The 21441-nt window shown below is 27.6% G+C and overlaps 1 protein-coding gene across 2 annotated transcripts in view; it reads left to right on the plus strand.

Annotated features, from left to right (window-relative positions):
* LOC113553972 (frequenin-1) overlaps positions 1-21441 on the plus strand; it is a 118911-nt gene that overhangs the window by 81025 nt on the left and 16445 nt on the right. Inside the window, exon 7 of one of the 2 annotated variants that reach the window (XM_026957585.1) lies at positions 12870-12958. In XM_026957585.1, coding sequence (XP_026813386.1) covers positions 12870-12958 — 89 coding nt within the window. Of the gene's footprint in view, positions 1-12869; positions 12959-20441; positions 20689-21441 lie in introns of those variants that run through there. The other variant, XR_003405224.1, reaches the window with a different exon arrangement.

Consider the following 21441-nt stretch of genomic DNA (forward strand, 5'->3'; position numbering starts at 1 on the left):
TAGCAGATCACCCGGATGATGGGTTTTATATTATCGTTTTAATATAGTAAGTTAATTCGGCGAGTTTTATCTCCCCCGGTCTTTATAATAGCGTACATTTTTGTTATTATATGCTGTGGTGTGTCATATTATGTAATACACCATACACCACCTTGCATCCACGAGTACGAAATACAATACTATATGCGTGTCTACAATATATTATTCCATTATTATTTATTTTAGTGGCATAAAAACAATACACTAGTTGCATCAAACTCGAGAACATCATCACTAACATTATTCAGATGAATGTTAAAAAATAAAATTCAATTAGAGTACATTCAGAGGTACTCAGATGACATTTATTTTAAATTTGCTTTTATTTTGTTGTTTAGTTAAGTTATGAAGCATTAAAATACTAGTTTTATCATAATAGCTAAACATGTACTGACTAGAATGAGAATGTTGACATTATACAACGTACAAATACTGCAAGTAGTGCAAACATTTGCAAATTCATTTAGCTTGGAAATAATTAAAACTTCTTTTACCTCGGAACTCGAAGTCCACCGGTACCTGAAAAAACTTTTAAGTGTTTCAAAAATCAAAATAACTCTAAGTCTAAAGAATTGAAAAAGGTTTTTGAGCTATTATCGTTTCAGATATTGACTTCCCAAAAAATGTAAATCATACTTAAATGTTCAGCGTTTATAGACGAGACAGTGTCGCATAATATATTTTATGTACTATGTATATATTTTATATGTAGTTAATTTTAAAATTATGCCTCTAAACAGTCTAAACTCTGAACTACTCGTGTCTTGTGTATTTGTTTGAATTGTAATATTTATAAGCATAATGCTGCTCATCATGATAAAAAATTTATAATTATAAACCTATACAGTAGATATATACATAGTATCTTAGCTATCTAAATTTAACAATCCCCATCGTCGTGTTTATTTGCTATCGCTATTCGCGCAGTTACTCTGTGTTTTATACAAACAATACATCGGTAGTAGAATTAAAACGAGTAGATGTTTTAAGGACACTAAAGTGGATTAACAGTTGGGACGAGCTCTTTGATGTGCACGAATGCACTACGAGTAATATTGTTTACAGTAGTAATAGTGTTAACCAATAAATGAGTGACCAGCTACCACAAGCTGCAAAGGCGGACGAAGCTCAACGAGTGATGGCGCTTCTGAATGGTAAACACAGTAAATAATATGTAGTAGCTATATATTCCATTTTCGGCAATAATTGCATACTATTAAGCTGTACGTTCTTGGTATATTGCGCAGTGAACGATGAATAAAATGATCACAAGTCCTACCAAATCTTAGACTACAAAATCAATGTAGCCGGTCCAGAAACAGGAGATTGCCTACGTGGGTTAAAATATTGCAAACTTAGCACAGTATATAGCTAGGTTATATTGTATTATGAGCATATTACGACGTAAAATGCTCGTATCAAATGTTAGATTCGTATCTTTGTAATTTTAATAAGACGAACTATGAATAAATTTAATTATAATCTGAAAAATATCACAAACAATGTGCGTCGTAATAAATTATTACGATTAATGAACAATTATATTATATTGTGTATACAATCAAAATATTAATAATATAATGATTTTACTGTATCACAAATTAATATTTTTTTAACGTAAGTATACCTATGAAAAGAATGTTATAGTAGTCGATAAATACGGGTGGATATTTAGAATTATTTTAAACAATATAAATAAAGTTCAATTACGTCGTAGGAGTACATTTGAATTACGTTATTGTTTTTTTTTTCGACGATATTGGTGATTTAAGTTTTAAAAAAGATTTTCTATAGTATACAATAAATAATAATAATAGAAAAAATGTTGATCCCATGCTAGTACACATTGTGGCAAACTTTTCTTGACAAATTCAAATGGGATTTAAGAATCAGAATTACATTTCTAAAAATATTTGACTTTTTTTATTCGGAGGATTTCTGAATCTGGATAAGCGAATTTATTTTCTACTTCTAGCGCACATTTTCGTGATTTAAAATGTTCCGGGTGATTTGTCATAAATCATAATCTATCTTCGCCGACTGGTTGATACTAAAAAATAAACTGATATAAAAAAAAAAAAATATATAATATTATTAAATGAAAAATATATTTCGTAATTCCTTGGTGTGTAGTGCCGTTATTATTATATACGCGTATCACGAGGAAATGAATAAAATGTCAAATATTGCGCAAGCCAATGATTAATGGTAATATAATAAATACCTACACACACACAGTTATTGTTTGATAAATAGAGTACATTTTAAATATTGGAACTCATAATTGTAATTGATAATTTCTGAAAATCAAATATTAATTAACTTAGGTTTTACGGATTCTATAAGGACGAAGATAATTATACTGGTGCGTACCATGCAGTACCGTATACATCATCGTGCGCGCCGTGCGCGTATTTTTTATAATACAACGTAGTTGGCCCTTGTGATGCCTATATCACAATAGACGATTCAAAACTATAAAAACAGTTTAAAAATATATATATACAATAATAAAAAAAAAATCATATGGTAAATAATTATAAAAATGAAACATGTATGAACTATATGTATTTTAAACAAAACTAAAAAAAAAATGATATATGTATATGGTAATAAAAATTAAAAATAACCATATTGCAATATTGGTTAGATATTATTATTCTATTGAGTAAATACTAAAACAACGTTTGTAATAAATATTGCATTATTGATTTTCCTACTGTGCCTACTGCCTACTTATTATAATGAGATAATATTTTACTTAGTAAACGGAATTAATACATAATAATAATATAAAACCTTTTACAATGGATTAGAGTCTAATCAATAGACGGATATTTTTTTAATTTTTAATCATTGTAAAAATTTAACATAATATTGTATTCGTTGTAAAAATTAAAGTACATATTGATTTTCACGTGAATTTTGTTTACGAGCAATGGTCTATAATGTATATAAAGAGTTTTGATCTATCTAGTTATTGTGTGCATACAAGAGAAATCTACTCAAAGACGTGTACCTAATTAAGGATTTAAAATAAGCTCTCCTATGGAAGGCAGTACATGATATCATCTTAAAGCTACGGGCTTCCTGTAAATATATACATTCTTATATGTCAGGCATAGTCTATTAGCATATCGAATCAATGTAAGCCATAATAAACAAAATATAATATGATCCCTATCTGAATGCACAAATTATTAAAAACTTATTGAATTACACGGTCCACACAGATAAATATGGAACGCAGTATACACACACCTTATTAGGGGTACCAGACTATGAGCTACTATTTTTGTTTTTAACGAAATTTAAACAATTTTAAATCAATTGTCTAAGCGTGTTACGACAAGGTTCCTAAGAATAAAAAACGAAATCGTCAAGCAATTTATTCGGCTTCTTTGATCGTATGAAATTGAAAACACTAACATTATTTAAAACGTAAAATTTGATACTCCTTGTGAACGGTGAATCCGAATAGATTTTATCAAGTGCATTTTCGTATCATTCGGTCGGTTAGTACGAATGAAAAAAATGTAAAACAGACTTTTTATTCTTAACGAAAAATAACATCGGTTCGCGAGTCATTATGCTATTGTGTGCACTGAGTGTTTATGACTCACACGGAGACACAACATACGCAATTTATATGAATGATCGCAAGTAAATTTATGTGCATATTTCAACTTATATGAAGTCCTATTAATTCATCTTTTGACCACGAGTCATGTTCATTAGCTTGTAAATATTCTTCAAGCTGTTATTTTAAGAACTAATGAATCGTATCAAAAATCGGAATACGATTTTTGTACTACGAAACCGGTATAATAGTTATTATATAATATAGCAGTTATCCCAATACATAATAACCATAATAAACCTAAAATTAGTTTGATTTCACGTAATTTGTTTCAAGGCCCTTTACCCAACACACTGGGCCAGTGGCTCTTAACGTGGGCGAGACCACCCACTAGGGGGGGATTTCGGTCTTTTAGGGGGACGTTAGTTTAAGAGGTTGTTGTGTGTGTGTGTGTGTGTGTGGGGGGGGTTATAGTTAAGTTTCAATTGGAGTAAAATAAAAATTTTTTTTAATAAACATTGAATTGAGAGTTTTCATTTAAATTTAGAATACTGGTCCATATTCAAATGAGAATTTGTTGACTGGTATTCGGTATTGATGGGGGGGGGGGTCCGTCAGTTATCTCTGTGAAGCGGCGCTGAACCGAAAAAGGTTAAGAACCACTGCGACTAGGCGAATAGTTCGCCCGCGGACGTGATTATAATTCGCTTAAAATTAAACAGCTTGTATTAGACAAATTACCATTCACAATATGTAAAGCGAGCGGATAAAATGCGCCATTGTCCGCAACTGATCGTCCATGCTTAATTTTAGGCGAACACTCAAACAAGACGGGTAAAATTAAACACGTTGTTTTGACCATATTCATTATTCACATTGGGCAAATGTTCGTGCGCGATTCGCAGGAAGTACCCAATGATGATTTGCCGCGAAGTTTAACCGGATAAAGTGTAGTGTGTTTATCTAATGTGTATTTTCTAAATAAAAATGTATTGTACGATCGGTCATATACTCGAAATCCGAAATTTCTTCGCAGTTATTTTATTTTAAGGTTAGGCTATAGTAATTAAATCGAATATTGGTAAAACAAAATAATAATATTGTTATGACATCTTGAAAAACGTCAATGAATTGATTGAGCATTTTTTTTTTGTTATTATTATTTTTTGTGCAACGTATTGTATATTTAACGATTGCTCATTTAGTATATATATATATATTATATATGGTACGTGAAATACCTGAATATTATTCAAAATAACTACGCTTCATAATACATTAAGTATCACCTATTTTTCATTACATATGCTTATTGTTGTTTTCGATTTTTACTAAAAGTATAGTTATTAAACAGTATGTATCAATGATTAAAGACCCAAGTACCTATTAATGTGAATAAAGTATAGCCATACTGGTCAGTGATCACTGGGTAATATTAAATAATTTAAGTTTTTATTGGTTTTCTGTTATTAAAAATAATGTGGGCATAATACATTATATTAATTGTAATGTGTGAATAGTTATAAATTTAAATTGGTAGGTAAACATAAAATATTTACCGTTTTTATGTATTTTTGTGTCAGACGACTATTTAAAACAATTGATAAACATTGAATATTCATAAATACTAAAATAATAGAAGATTGTTAAATTAGGTTAGTATCATTGTATATCTACGACAAAAAGGAATTGGAAAAAGCTTTAGTGTTCTGTCAACGTCTATTTTTAATGATATTTTACTATACATTATTTCATATTGGTAATGTCCGTTTATTACGATTTGTCAAATTAAATTCATTTTTACCTTAATACCATACTTTATTATTCGTAATCGTCGTATAATTATAATAATTATAAAATATCCAGTCTCTACAACTTAAAAATGCATGCATTTTGTTAATTACCTTCTAATAAATATAATTTAGTCAAATGTTATATTATTTCCCTATAAACTTCTATTGCGATCTACAACACAGTGGTTGCTAGTAAAATGTGTTATTTACCAGACAATTTTTTTTGTTTTTTTTTTTTTTTTTTTTAATAATAATTTTATAATTTATGTACAATAAACACGCGTGATGTGGTTTAATAAGCAATGAAATAGTAAAATAAAAGATAAAAATTAAATTAGGCAAATACAGGAGGTACTTGATTAAATACAATCTATTCCAATGATGGAATTTCATGGCTAGTATTTTTGTGATAATTTATACAAAATAGTGGTGATGAGGAAAATATAATAGTATTTTAAATGGATTTAAATTCTTCAAGGAACTTAATAAGTGATACTTAATTGTTATTTATAGGAATAGAATTAGGTTTGAATGATTGGTGACCTTCTGTTGCATTATCATACGAACGTGGTTTTGTCGGGTTTTCAGTTTTGTTGAAGATTGGTGTAGAGTCGGATAGCAATGGTTGTTGACGTTTTTAGTTTGAGATTTTGTTATATTCATCGGCCAGTTGTTTGTATATTATACATAATTTGTAGTTGACAGGGCGTGATGGTACTTTATAGAATTTAGATGGCGCATTTGGCTGCTGCAGGGTGATCTAGTGATTTTATGCAGAAAATGAACGTATGCTTTTTCAAAATTATAACTAATGTAATATTATTATTATTTTTTATACTTATACAAATTTATCATCTCTAGAGTCTAAACTCCAGATCATTATTGATAAATAATGATTTATATTTATATAATATACAATTATAGATTATCTCTTGAAAGTTGTTTTGTTTTTTAAGTCAGCAGGAGTTACTTACACTCTACAACTTGTCAAAATTTAAACCTTACATTGTAGTATGGACATATATGCATATTAATTTGTTATTTACACAGTGAAATACTTCAAATCCAGAATACGCACGATATGGTTATTACGTGAGAAAGAGAGAAAATTAGAGAAAATTCAATTTTCAAATGTCGTTGTCCATGCCCGGAATAACTACTCAAAATACGAATCATAAGCCGAATATTGTTATTCCGTGCATATTAAGAAGTAACTTTCTACGCGTATGATTCTAAAATTTAGTAAACTACTAAACGATGATTGATGTCTAATACTAATACAATAATATTTTGCAAAATATAATAATTTGGTACACCGAATTTTGTCTTAATCGAAAATTTAAAATAATTCAGTTAAGTTGTGTGAGTCCATGGCGTTTACTATTGTTATAATATGTGTTCTGTTTTATTAAATATATATTAATTGCCTTGAGTCTTATAATAAAATATAATTAACTTAAAAAGTTAATTAATACATTAATTTTATCACATTATTTTACAATTTATTCAATTTTTGGTTCAAGATAAAAATAATTGTGTTCATGAATTTATTATATTAATAAGTTTGGAATTAATCAAATCGCATTACGCCGACGTAAAAAGTATTTTTTTTTAACGATCTGGCATAATTACATGTATTTTTGTCAGTGATCTTTTCCGTTATCATAATATTTAGAGTTGTCACTTATTAATAAACACTCGCAATTATATTGCAATGTATGGGTACCTCTACATAAACAACAAACGTATATCTGTGTTTGCTTTTGAACATAATATTATTTTAATCTTACACAGAAACGTAAACAAGGTTAATTGTAGGTAAAGTAATTTAAAATACATATATAGTTATAACATAATGTAGCGTATTAAGTGCTTTATTACTGCTATTACACGCACGAAAAAATACAAATATGAACTACCATATTTTAATTGTTCCCTATTGGTATGTATAATATGAACTCGAAACGTAGCGATGTATGTTATTTCACACATGGGCACTCAATGAACAATTTATGCATTTTGAGTAGGTCTCGTTAGTGTCATTTAGTCATTTGTAACACGATAAAACTCTACATGTGATTATTACGTTCGACGATGTCAATATATAATGACAAGTAAATCGTTTTTGAATTCGAATACACGATATTAATGTACGTATACAATATACATATCAATAAATTTGTATACACACTTTGCTTTCACATTCAAACTTTTAAGGGTGAAATAAAGTTTTCAATTACGATGTACATATATTATTATACTAAAATATACTCTCGAAGTCGTTAATCCATAAAACATGAACCTAGTGTGTTTACTTAGTCTTATAATAAATAGAATATAGATTAGGCCGCGAACATCGAACAAGTACCTGCACACAACGCGTAGTGCGGGCGGTATACTTACATATGCATAATATATTATAATACACACCTCGATCGACGATATTACCTTGGCCACAAAAAACTTTTTTCTCTGTATACGTTTTCATTATTTTATAATATACCTATCATATATTATGTACATTAAGATTACATAAAACACCGTAAGATATTAGCTAGGCGCCGCGTTACAAATTTCTGTGTACATAAAAGGAGACAGAGATAAATCGGCGCACCGAATTTTGCGGTTTAATTATTTTTCGAATTACAGATGCCCTATAAATTTACTTTAGAGTCGGCCGAGATAATATACGTGTTACGTATTTGTGTATATGACTCTATATAGATTTTCGCGGTACTTTCTCATGATTTTATGCACATCGCTAGTGAACTATTTTGAATTCATAATGTGTATTTCATCGTATACCTGTTAAAAATGTTCAACACATTTATGTGAGTGTCCTTCATAAAAAAAAAAAAAAAAAATTAAAAGAACAATTCTCGCTGGTTTTATGCGTGGGTACTATTAAAATGATCAATAAATTAATTTCACAACTATTAAGTATAATATCATATGATATAGAACTTCGCTTCATCGTCTGCCCTGCGTATATATGTGCGGGAAATCTGTAGACTGATATAACTCAGTATAAGTATATGAGAACTGTACATTTTTACATAAGTATTGTACATATTATACACGATGATACAAATATTATTAGCAATGCAATTATTACGATTACCAAATTACACGTGCCATGAATGACCGAGCGGCCATAGCAAACATATCATGCTGTTAACAAATATGCGTACGAAATAACGCATCACGTTAAACTTAATTGATTTACTATGTCGTGATGTATTTGAATACAATTTTTTTTAACATAACCTTAATAATTCAGTTTTAGAGTTCAGTGTCGGAGTATTCTGCGCGTGAAATGCATTCATGTATACTACACTCCTTTTATTTAAATTATACTTTTTCTGAGGACAATATTATAGTATAGTAACTATCGGTTAAATATTCGATGTTTAAACATCAACAATTCAAAATTATTATTATTAGAACCTATAATAATAAATTTAAAATTTACTCGAATCATAAAAATAAACAAATACAAGCGAAACCCATAATGAAAAAAATACTTTTTTTTTTGTTAAAAATCAAAGCTATTGATTTAAAAAATATACAGTGCAATTAAATGGAGAATTATTGTACCACGTGATCAAAATAACATATATTATTTCACTTTTTGTTCCCTTCCTTTCTTCCATTACCGTTACACGCAGTGATTTATGAGAGATAATAAAATAAAAATACAAACATTAGGTACCTATTTATAATATAATATAATATAGTGGGGATGTATTTTATACTGCTATCATATACATTATAACAATATACCAAATATTCAATGTGACGGGCGCAATATTTTATTGGAGAGAAAATATTTTTTTTTTCCATTTTGTTAAAATACAATAATTTAATATGGTATATGCCTTCCGTATAAAGTGAAACAACAGTAGATGTAGTCACTAATCAGTGTAAACACTTTCTGAAATGCTCTAATAATAACCATAACATATTTTATCAACAATATATTTTAACTAGATTTATGTTGATAACAAAAAAATATAAAAATATCGTTAGGTATTTGTTTCACTTTGTAGTTCCTACACTGTTTGGAATTCTAATATTTTATATTCAGAAATATGGTATTAATGATTAATCCTACTATAAATTTAAGACACCGTGATTTGTTTCTTTTTCTCAGTTATTATTTATCAAATTTAATGGAGTAGGATATCATTTTTTATAGTTTTAAGTAGGTATGATAAGGAAAATAAATATTCGAGTACCGTATTTTTTAGAAACTAGAAAAAAGTAATTTTAAAAATAACTCAAATTTATAGTAAGTACGGAATAAAATGAATATTTTCATTACTTGCTGACTAATAAAACTATAAAATGGATGATCAAAACATTTAAATTTATCCCAATTATAGTTTTTTGTTTTAATTTTAATTTAATTAAGTAGGAAGGAAATCAGACTACCAACTCGAGACAATAAAGGTAAAATCAATAATACACGATAATATTATTATTATAGTTAATATAGCAAATTTACAACATTCCGAAACTTAAAATTTGCAAACACCCGCATAGAAAAAGACTAAATTGACGGAAATTTTCTTATATAATAATATTGTGTAATAATTTAAATTAAATACTCGCTGTTTAATATAATATCAAACTTATAAATAACGCACCTATATCTATTGATAAAATAATCATGTATATAAATATAAAATGTATTTTAACACTGGTATAAATGTATAATTATAGTCTCCTTGGCAATGAATTTAACGTGCTATAAGCTATTTTAGATTTGCTGTCAAGGACGGATTTAGGACATGGTTAACAAAGAGCAACCGGTAGGGCGTAGTTTAAATAAGGTGTAAGATCATACAAAGATAATATAATATTATTAAATATAACTTACATAATTATTTAATTTATAGTAAAAAAAAAAACGTCTTAACGTTTTTTTTTTAGGTTTTAGAAAAGTGTACTTACAACATATAGTCATGAATCAAGACTTCTATACAGATATTTATAATAATATTTAACTTATTTAGTTATCGAAATAAATAACGACTTGCATTAACAAAGTCGAAAACGTTCGCCTAATTTGCGCTCTTGTTAATGCAATATAATATATCAATTAACTATAATTTAATATATTGGTCGTATCAGTGTTATATCGTTTCGTTGTTTGTCGCTATTCGTATTTATTTACATACCAGTGATGACAGAAAAACACGTCGTATTAATCAATGGAAGTACAATTGAGGAAGTCTAAAAGAATATTTCTTATGATCTTCTAAGCGAAGCACTTGCTAGAATAATGATCACTTGAAATTATACGAATGATGATTTTTTTTTTTATTTAGTACAAATAAGACATTCCTAGCCATAGGATATCTATAATACGAATGATGATTAAAACAATAGAAGTATTTTTTTTTTTTTTGATAATACAATACAAATCGAATAAATTATCAGGAAATATAGTATTATAATAAAATCGGTTAAATAAAATACTTTTACTTGGCGTTTTTATTTTTTATTTTTATTACACTCTTAAATATATGTGGTTGTACCAGTGTAAGCTGTACTTGGATTTCTATTTTTTTTTTAACCTAACATAATATAGCTAACGGGTTTTGTCATTTTTATACAAATATTAACAGTCGGCTTTTTAATTTAAAATACTGTATAGTATATTTTAACACAGTGGACACTGAATATATAAATGTTGATCACCAGTTCTGGTATTATTCGTAGCATTTCCCTTGATAAGTTAACATATTAGAATTAAAATAACACCACTCGCCATATCAAATTCTCTCTAATATTGAATTTTTGAAATCCAACTTATCATACTTGCAAAAGCCGTTATAAAATTAAATAAATATTAAAAAAAACCCTTTATATTATTATTTTTTTAACAAAATAAACAATTATTTTTAAATAATAAATATTATTACATTTTAGTTGCTTAAATGTTTTAATTCGTTATGATGTATTGTAATGAATTGTAACTACATAATCTATCGTATAGTGTTCGTACATAACTATTATAATTATTATATATTATATAGTAAATTAAATTAAAAAAAAATGAAGAAAGAGAACTGTTATAAAATCCGATAAAGAAAAATTGTTGATTTCGTTTAGCACATTGAACGTGCCTAAAAAAGATCAACTAGGTAAAATACAAGGTTTTAATTCAAATAATAATATATAATATATAGGTAATAAATATATAATATATATATATAACGATATCGTTGCAAAATGTAGACTACGGGAAAACGCTCGCGTTAAACACGAATACAACATTTTTCCGTTCCTACTGCATATATTATTCTCGTTGTTATTAATATCATATTATTATATCGATTGCATAAAACTTTTTACGGAGTACAATGTATAACTGCAATAATGCAATACACGCGTTTGCATTTTTAATTATGTAATGACTGCTGCAATAATGCTCTGCTATAATATTATGATTACGATTATTGTACTATACGCATCAGATGGTTTGTTATGGAGAACGATGCATTTATAAGATTGTGATATCACGAAGATCGATAATGACACGAGCGTCGTTAAAAACCGCATACTTTTGATTGCCAATTAAAAATCGAGCATTTTTGATCAATTGTTATTTAACATACCGTCGTAAATTTATTCAATTTTGTGAGTTCTTAAAATTGTAATATATTAATTAAAAATAATTCAATACATAATACGTTAAAATAAATGTTAATGTGTAGTAGATTGAAATAGGTTTAAGCCATATAGCGTTTTCAAATATTTGATCACACTGAGTGAATTGCTTATGATTTTGTGATTTAGATTAAATATGAATGTAATATGATCATCTAGTGTGCTAAGCGATAATTGTACTAAAATAATTTATAGTTGAACGATTTAAATTTTAAATATTGGTCTTTTATTTGTGTATTTAACACAAATGGTATAACTATAATACAATATTCGTGAGGTGATATTGATATCATATTATACTGAACGTTTCTACTACGGTTATAGTAGTATACGTACTTACACGGTAAATCCGTGACTAACACGAATTTTGTATATTATATAATCTCCTTGTATGGTTTGTCAACTAAGCAAAACACATCAAAGGCATATAATATATATTGTGTATATGTTAAACGAATAGCATAGGTACCTGATGTGCCGGGCCTTAGACGAGAGATAGTTGAAACGATTTTCGATTAAATCAGTGTTTCTTCTGTGATGCGTGGTATAGCATAATAATACAATTTACTCTCGAAAATTCGAGTCTTTCAATCTTGCACGTTACACAAACCATAAATTCAAAATATGTTCTGCTACAGCTATGAATTATTATGATTAACAATAATGTGTTATTACGCACAGCATCGTACAAACTCGTGAAATCATTTCAAATTATTGTGTGACAATAGCCATTTAATAAGTAAAAATATTAAAACGGTGTTTAATTTTTTTTATTTCAGGGGCTTTCCGTCTGTACGATGTCGACAACGACGGTTTTATAACCCGAGACGAGATGTACAACATCGTAGACGCCATATATCAGATGGTGGTGAGTTGTAGATACCTAGTAAAAGAAAAAAAAAATGTGGAGAACAGATAAGGCGGCGAGTAGGACGTATATAATATCGTATAATATGTTATATTAAAGCATTTTTATAATGTCCAGACTCGTAAAATATCCGAGTTTTTCATTTTTCGAGTAATGTGTATTATTATTGTATACCAACCCTATCTCATCGATATCACGGACAATGGCGATTTTCTTTATTTTTTTTTTTATTTTTTTACCATTGTCCGCAGTTTCGAAGTGAATGCTTGTAGAAGTATGAGTGTATATGCGGAAAAGTAACGAAAAATAAAAAAAAAAACCGTCAGAATCGTTTTCCGAAAAATGTCCCGATTGTTGTTAAAATAAAAAGACGATTTTTGACCGACGAGGAAAATAATACATGAACATCTAATTTCCCATGCGTGTCGTATTTTTCTCCCCCGACGCTCTCCTCGCGAGGCGACACAAATTTCAGCAAAAATAACCACCCACTACTAAATCAACGGATTCGCCGACATTATTTACAGCGTCTAAACATCGCGAATATAATTATACACGTGTCCCGGGGTTTCGTTTTATTCGCTCTGTTCCGACACTGAGTTAATGTTTAAAATTAACGTATTATCGCGGTGTTGGGCACACTCGGTCCACCAAAACATGATATGAGCAGTGCCGTCGATAATATTATGATATCGAGTTATAAAAGATCACTCGTTATGAGTCGCGGTGATATCAAAGATCACAACATCGCACAAACGTTTATAATATAGTGATCGACATAGCTAACGCAACAGGTTGTGCGGGCGCCAAGCACCATCCATCAATCACTTTGAGTAAACTTTCATTTTAGATTTTTATTTTTTCCCTTTACGGTTATTATTTCGTCACATTCCTGCAATATATAACACTAATACACTACAGTAACCGAACAGTACTTTTGTTGTTGTTGTTGTTGTTGTTGCTGCTGTTATGATTGATGTTTATTGGTTTTAATGAAATAAACAAAACCATTATAGTACAATATTCATTAAAAATTACTTACTATTACGTCTTCTATATTTCAATAATCTGATTAATTTTTATATTTTCTTCACAACATTAAACAAAAATGAGTAGACTAGATGTTTGTTAAAATGTATAGTATGTAATGCAAGCGACGAGTTAAACATAAAAGTAATCATATTTGAGTAATTTTACTAAAAATACGTAAAATAATGTTTTCATATTTCTGAGTTATATTAGAGAAAAACCACCCATTATAAAATGTATACAGAAAAATATTTTTGAGGGCATTACATATCAATTCATCTAAATATTGTCTCAAAGAAATTTCATATTATATATTTACATTTACATTTTTTTAAGTCAGATAATTAGGAAATTAAAAGATTAACGGATATGCCTGATTCTCAAAAATATTATTTTTCATAACTTTTGTAATCGGCGATTTTCCAAGTTTACTCGGAAATCGTAAAAATAACGATTTATATGAATGCGTCGTATCTATGTTGCGCACATATATTCGAAAGAGAGAGAGAGTGAGAGAGAGAGAGAGAGAGAGAGAGAACAAAATATATTCGAAATCCTTTTAAATCATAAAAGTAAAAATAATATTTATTAGCTTATGTATTTTATACTTAATTAGTTAAATCTCTAGAATATTTAAAAGAAATGTCAAATTCTCAAGTTTCAAAGAAGTTAATTAAAATCCATTGTTTTGCATATTATGGTTATTTATAAATTTGTAATAAAATCTACTTATAAATTACTTTAGAGTTTATAGAATTTAGTCCTTAATGATAAAATCAGTGTTTTTTTTATTCTTGTATATAAATTAGTTCGAAAAATGTTTATATTTAAATTTCAATTATTTTTACTGAATCGAATAAGATTAGTTTTTTGTTGCAACAATACATAATATTATCAAATTAAATATTATACATAATGGTTTTATTGTTATTTTTTTTTGTTCATACAGTTCTAAATTCAATAATTATTGTTTATTAAAACAAAACTTATAACTATATTTAAGATATATTCCATAAATAGGAACTAAGTAATTTTTTATAAAATGAAAAAGAGATTTCACATTATTATTACATTATTACCATTGATTATAAATACTAGTATTTATGCTGAGGTATAACATTTTGTCCTTATTATTGATAGATATATAGTGATAATGATAACATCGGCTACTAAAATATTTAATAAATTAATTTTTTATAACTATAGGTGTATAATTACGTGCAACTGATCTTTTAATTTTTACCATCAAATCACATATTAATAATATATTATTATTATCTGTTACCTTGTGTGGTATTTCTTTATCTTATGGATGACGACATAACTAGAATACAACTTTTATTACTAATTAAATGATTAATATAATAACACGATAAATACAGATAATGATCGTTGTATGCTTAAAGTAATATGAATTAATTATAATTTAGTTATTTTAAGTAGGTATTCTATTATTTCTTGTTGTTTGTATTGCGTTATTTGTTTTTCTTACTGTAGAATAATATTTACATATTAGAATCTTGTCGGTTAGTAAGGCAAACTAAACAGCCGATTTTCGAATGTCCGTTTGTTCAAGATATTAAAGCAAACAATTATATAAGTGATGTATCGGTAAAATATTTTTGAAGTGTAAACTTTTATATATTGAAAGGAATACTCAAATTTATACTAATACATTTTTATCATCCTGTTAAATTCCGAGTTGATCAACAAATTTAATATTATTTTACGGAAATTTCTCAAATATATATGTATATGACTATCACTATTTGATTATATATTTTGTATACATATTATAATTAATTTTGTATTGAAGATTTATATTATTATTTTTTAAATTTCATAATATTTACAAACTTATACAACTGTCCACTATCACTTATAAATACTGTGCATAAATATAACCTATGCAGGTACATAATTCATGCATTTGTGTCAATTAATAATTTAGTATTATGTACATTATGTTGCTATTTTAAATGTCACGTTGATACACTCATATGTTGAGAATTATGAAATGCAGTTAATGTATTTAGATTAATTCATGATAATTAAAAATAACAGTATCCGGCTAAAATAATTAAAACAATGATCGTTTTATGCTATTCCTAATGAAACTAAAACAAATAATTGTTGATTATTTTCTATTGATTTATTGTAATAAATTTAAAATTTGAGCAATTAGCTGTTATTGTATAGTTTTCTATTTAATTTTAACAATACTATAAATAGAAAACAATTAAGTACATTTTACATATAAGTTAAACTAACATTAATGGTTTAATTGTTTTGCATTTATTTTAAATATAACAATATATGTTCAATATACTTGTTTATAAGTCTTAAAATACAGTTTTATTGAATTTTTTTGTAAAAATGACATAAAAAAAAAAATATTAAATATAATTTCCAAGATAATAATATTTTGTTAAAAAGTGCATGTGACTTTTTCATTTTATCTTCCGTAAAGTCTTCTTGGCACATTAAATAATGTTTGATAGGATATTATGTTCGTGATAGTATATGTATACTGCGTTAACTTTGAAATAAAATAGGATATACAGGGTGATTCGTCAAATATGCTTACCCTTATATTTTTATTTAATAATAAATTTATTTTAATTCTGATTTTTGAAATTTTATTTAATTTTTTTAATTTTTATATTTTCAAATACTTAAATTGTATATACAATTAAAGCAGGTAGTATCCTATGGTAACATAATATCCTTTCCAAATGAGAAGCACATTTTTTCTTGTTAGTTGTTAGATGATTTTTAAATGTCGAAATGTCCAAAATTTCAAATCAATATTTAAACGAGTATGTATTGAATTTATATGAATTTGTATAATACAAATAATAAGTCTATAGTAATGTGTTTGGATGATTGAGAGTTATGATGATTTGAAAATTAAAATAATTAATATTGATCTTTCGACATTTATAATATGTAAACATAATCCTAGTACTCGTATAATAAAATACATAAGATCCATTAAATTTTATATTACGTATATTTTATATATTTTTAAAACACTATAAAGGACTATTATCCTCGGTAAATACATTTTAATAAAGTCAGAATCCATTCGATCGAATTTTGATTCAAAAACATCTGCTTAATATTTTATAGTAAAAATGTTGGTTCTCATTTAAAAAAAATAATACGTTTATATCACTATATAATGATACTTCTTAAATGATAAAAAATCTAAATAACTGAAAATAATAATATGGTTTTCAAGCTTAAGCATACTTCAAAAACCAGAATTTATTACAATTCATTATTAACGGAAAAATTAATGTAAAGTTCTTGAATCTCTCTGTATATCATGGTATTTCGAGTATTGTATAGACTGTTTACACACATAATACTTAATCTACTGCCACAAATAGCTTTAATAGATTTCGCAGTATAAGGAATGAATGGGGTTATAGCTGTAATATTTCTGGCCCAGTTGTTAAGGGTTACTTGTATTTCACAAAGACATGTTGTCTATTTGATAATAAATGAAATCCTGTGAAATGAAAAGAAATAAAACTTAAATAAAATAAAAATATTATTTTTTTTTAATATACCTGTTGCTAAAAATTGTAGGCGAGGTTTTAAGAATTTCAATCTACAGATCACTTTAAAAATTTGATATTTAACAGATAAATGAACAAAGATGTTGCAGAGAATACCTATCACAAATTTAGAAGGTGAAATCTGTAAATCATTTAAAGTAGTTTTTCATAAGTGGAAACAATTTTTTTCAACTGTTGCTAGTATATAGGAAATATTTACAACGAGTATGTGTTATAAATTATTGAATGTTAAATTAAAAAATGACTCAGCAAACATATGGGCATATGGGAAATGATACATGAATAAGTCAAGCTTTAAAGGTGTAGAAATCGATCCGTTTTGATTACAAAAACGTATCTTTCGGGAAAAACTTTTACTCCTTATCTAATAAATAGATTTTGAAAACGCTATTTTTAGAAATTTCAATAACTTTCTAAACAATAATAATGTTTATTTTTTTTAAGTAATATTTTAAAGTTAAATAAAGAATTTCAGTCCAATGCGTCTAAGTAAAGTTTCCTGTTTTAGGAAAATTTGTAATAATATAATATTTCGAATTTATGTAGATTGTATGTCTTTCTTAACGCATCATATAATATACTCAACTTGGTTTTCGCTATCTCAATTCTACAGCTCACCAAATCAATCGCATAACGGATAAAATTTCATCCCCGCTGGAATAAAAACAGTATTATATAGTTTTGTTACAGTTTTCCTCGGCGTTTCCCAAGTTTTCGACTGGATATAGCACGAGAGTTTTCTTTTTAAATTACAAAAAAAATCTTACTACACTCATATTTTTTTAAATTTTTCAATCGTACTTTGCCGAACGACAATTTGTTGTCAACCACCACAGAATCTTATCATACATATCCAAAATAAACGCTGGTGCTCTACATGAAGCGATAACTGCCACACTTCTCATTAACATTTTTTATTGTCAACCAACATGTCTCCCAAACACCATAACCGCGGAATACGTCGAAAATAAGCCATTATTTGCATTCACAAACACTCTCTTACGGCTTCCAAAAATCTTCAATTCCATCATGATGAACTCGAATATTATGGTATAAAAACTGGAAATTTAAAATTAATGAAAACAAATCATGGCATATCACCTTTACACTTAAATACGGAATACGCTCTTATATAATATTAATTAACATCAAAATATTATAAACTTCGATTACAAATTAAACCTATACTATACACTTCTTCTAAAGCTGATCTGGACTTAAGGACTATATACATTCGGGAATTTGCCAAACAATCTAACCTGAACAACATTTAATTATTCCGAAATAAAATTATATGTTTAATCACGAACGCCTCATTCTACGTCTCTAAACAAACCTTATATTCCGATCTACAAATAAAAACTATCAACAAATCACTACAAATTACTATACTAATTACCATAATTCCTTGAAAAAATACCCAAACGTCTTCGTAAAAGATTTATACTTATCTAAATCTGAAAACTCTCCTAAAAAATGTAAAAGAAAATGGTGTTACAACCGTTTTCCCGCTTAATCAAAAACGTAAATGCCCTAAACAGTGTCGTCAGTGAGCGGTTTCTTCAATTCAAATTTTTATGTTATTGACGTTATTGTAGACTTATATATCTTATGCTTATTTTAAACACTTTGCATAGATTTTACAATTAAAACAAATATATAAATTATATATAAGTTATTTTATTATTTACCATAATACATATTATAATGTCATAGAAAGCGGTAAAGTAGTTGAATATAATATACCGCAGAGGGTTGGGTAAAACAGTGTGCAATGGAAAACAGTTGAAACTAGAGTTAACATTTGTTTTAATGGGTTCAAATCTCATATACTTTGGTGAAGTGTAGTCCACGAGTACATGGTGTATACATTATCAAACTACAGAAACTATCAACTATACCTAACTAAAAGTCAGTGGAATTTGCTTTATGTTCGTAGTGTATAAAATTATGTTCATTAAACATGGTAAAATACTCTGTATTAATGCTGACGTTTTGAGATGGTTAAAATATGACGGACCAGCGTTTTGTTTTTTTACAATTTTTACAAAATTAAGCATTATTACATAGTTCATAATAATTATTAAGATAAAATTATCAGCTTTTTATCATAAAATTTCATGTATCAATAATATGAACTAAATTATTCTCAAACAAAGCTAATGTTATTAAAAAACGTATTGTTTGATTTAAAACTATACTACTTCATATAACACTATTATTATGTACCAATTTTACGTTGAACAATTACATTAGTAACTGACATAATATTTTTGTATTTTTGACTACACATACTAACTGCTAATATTATTTCTATACTCGCGGTTAAAATGTTAATTGCGTTGTTTATTTCGAGTTTAAACGAATATATTTAATTAGGTACTTAACGAAATTAAAGTGAATACACGACGTTATTCTACGACTGCTTCGATTAGTTTTCTCAGAATTCAACAGAAAAGAAATATTACACCAAAATTCGTTCTCTCGTTTCAAATTCATTCGAACAAAACAAATTCCATCTTCTAAAAATAAAATAGAAAACTGGTTTAGTATAATTTTGTACTTTCGTATCGCAGCTAAGTATGTTGCGATACGTTTATTTCGCTACAAATAAAAAAAAAAAAAAACGTTATGGTTAGGCATATAATGTATTATGTATACGCGCGTCGGACGGTATTACGTGAATATAAACGAATACCTTATAATATAATAAAATATAAATAATAATATTATACAAGGATAAGTACATCGAGAACGAGCATATTACTATAACCGCTCGATGGTGGGTAGGGGACGAGACAAAAAACCAAAAACGAAAACTGGTGGGAGAGTTCAACGACTGTGTGCGGCGCGGCTCGCCGGAGCTACGTGCGCTTTCAGTCGCGATGATCCGCTGACCGTCGCGGTTATGGTGTTCAACGTGTTATATTTCATCGCTGCGTTCGAGTTGGTGTTGTATAGTTGTATGGTGGCCAACAGGGACTGGCTCTTCTCTTCGTATACGCGCACTTTATCGGACGAAGCATATTCCGCTGTCGGCGGCAGCGGTGACGGCGATTCGGACTTAGAGTATGACTACGGGTCGTTTATCGTTGACTATTGACATTTTAATGAGTGAGTCGCTATTCCACTACAATATACCTAACTATCGCGATTTTCGTGATAACGCGGATGTACACATATATTGTGTTTTGTAAACTCCACATTTTATTATTAATAGAGTGAAAATGTATGTCACAGCCTATTTTACATATCATAATATGAACAATCGGAATGGAGAAAAACGAACAATGAGTATTGTTTTTTTTTTTTTTTTAATTTTATTTAGAAACACCTGCAATCATTTGCAAAATTTATAATTGTCATGTCTATATATATATATATATATATTTGTTTTTGGGAGGTGGGGCTGGTGCAGATTTTAGAAATTCTAGTATGAACCTTTTTTTTTTCAAACAAAATGTGAGGATAAGCTTTTAAAAATTATATTTTGGCCAAGTGGTGGTGTGCGCGCGGTAAAAATGGTAAATTCTATGATAAAATGGCTGTGTCATAAATTGAAAATCATTCAGTATTATATAATTATGTGCTGTTTTAAAATATATTATTATTTTTTTTATAAAATTGATTATAAAACCAGTATAGTTAACATAACTGATTAGTTATAACTTTTAACTCAAAAATATTTAAATTTTAAATAAGGAGAGTGATGTGGAATATAGCCAAACCGTTTAAGGTCCATGCATGTCTACGCTCATCTTAACTATAAATATGTATATATTTATAACAATAATATATTAACATTCGATGTTTGCCAAATCTTCATGTTTTCATTCTATGTTAAGTTTATGTTTTCTTATTAATATT

The sequence above is a fragment of the Rhopalosiphum maidis genome, chromosome 2, assembly GCF_003676215.2.
Source record: "Rhopalosiphum maidis isolate BTI-1 chromosome 2, ASM367621v3, whole genome shotgun sequence".
NCBI lineage: Eukaryota > Metazoa > Arthropoda > Insecta > Hemiptera > Aphididae > Rhopalosiphum > Rhopalosiphum maidis.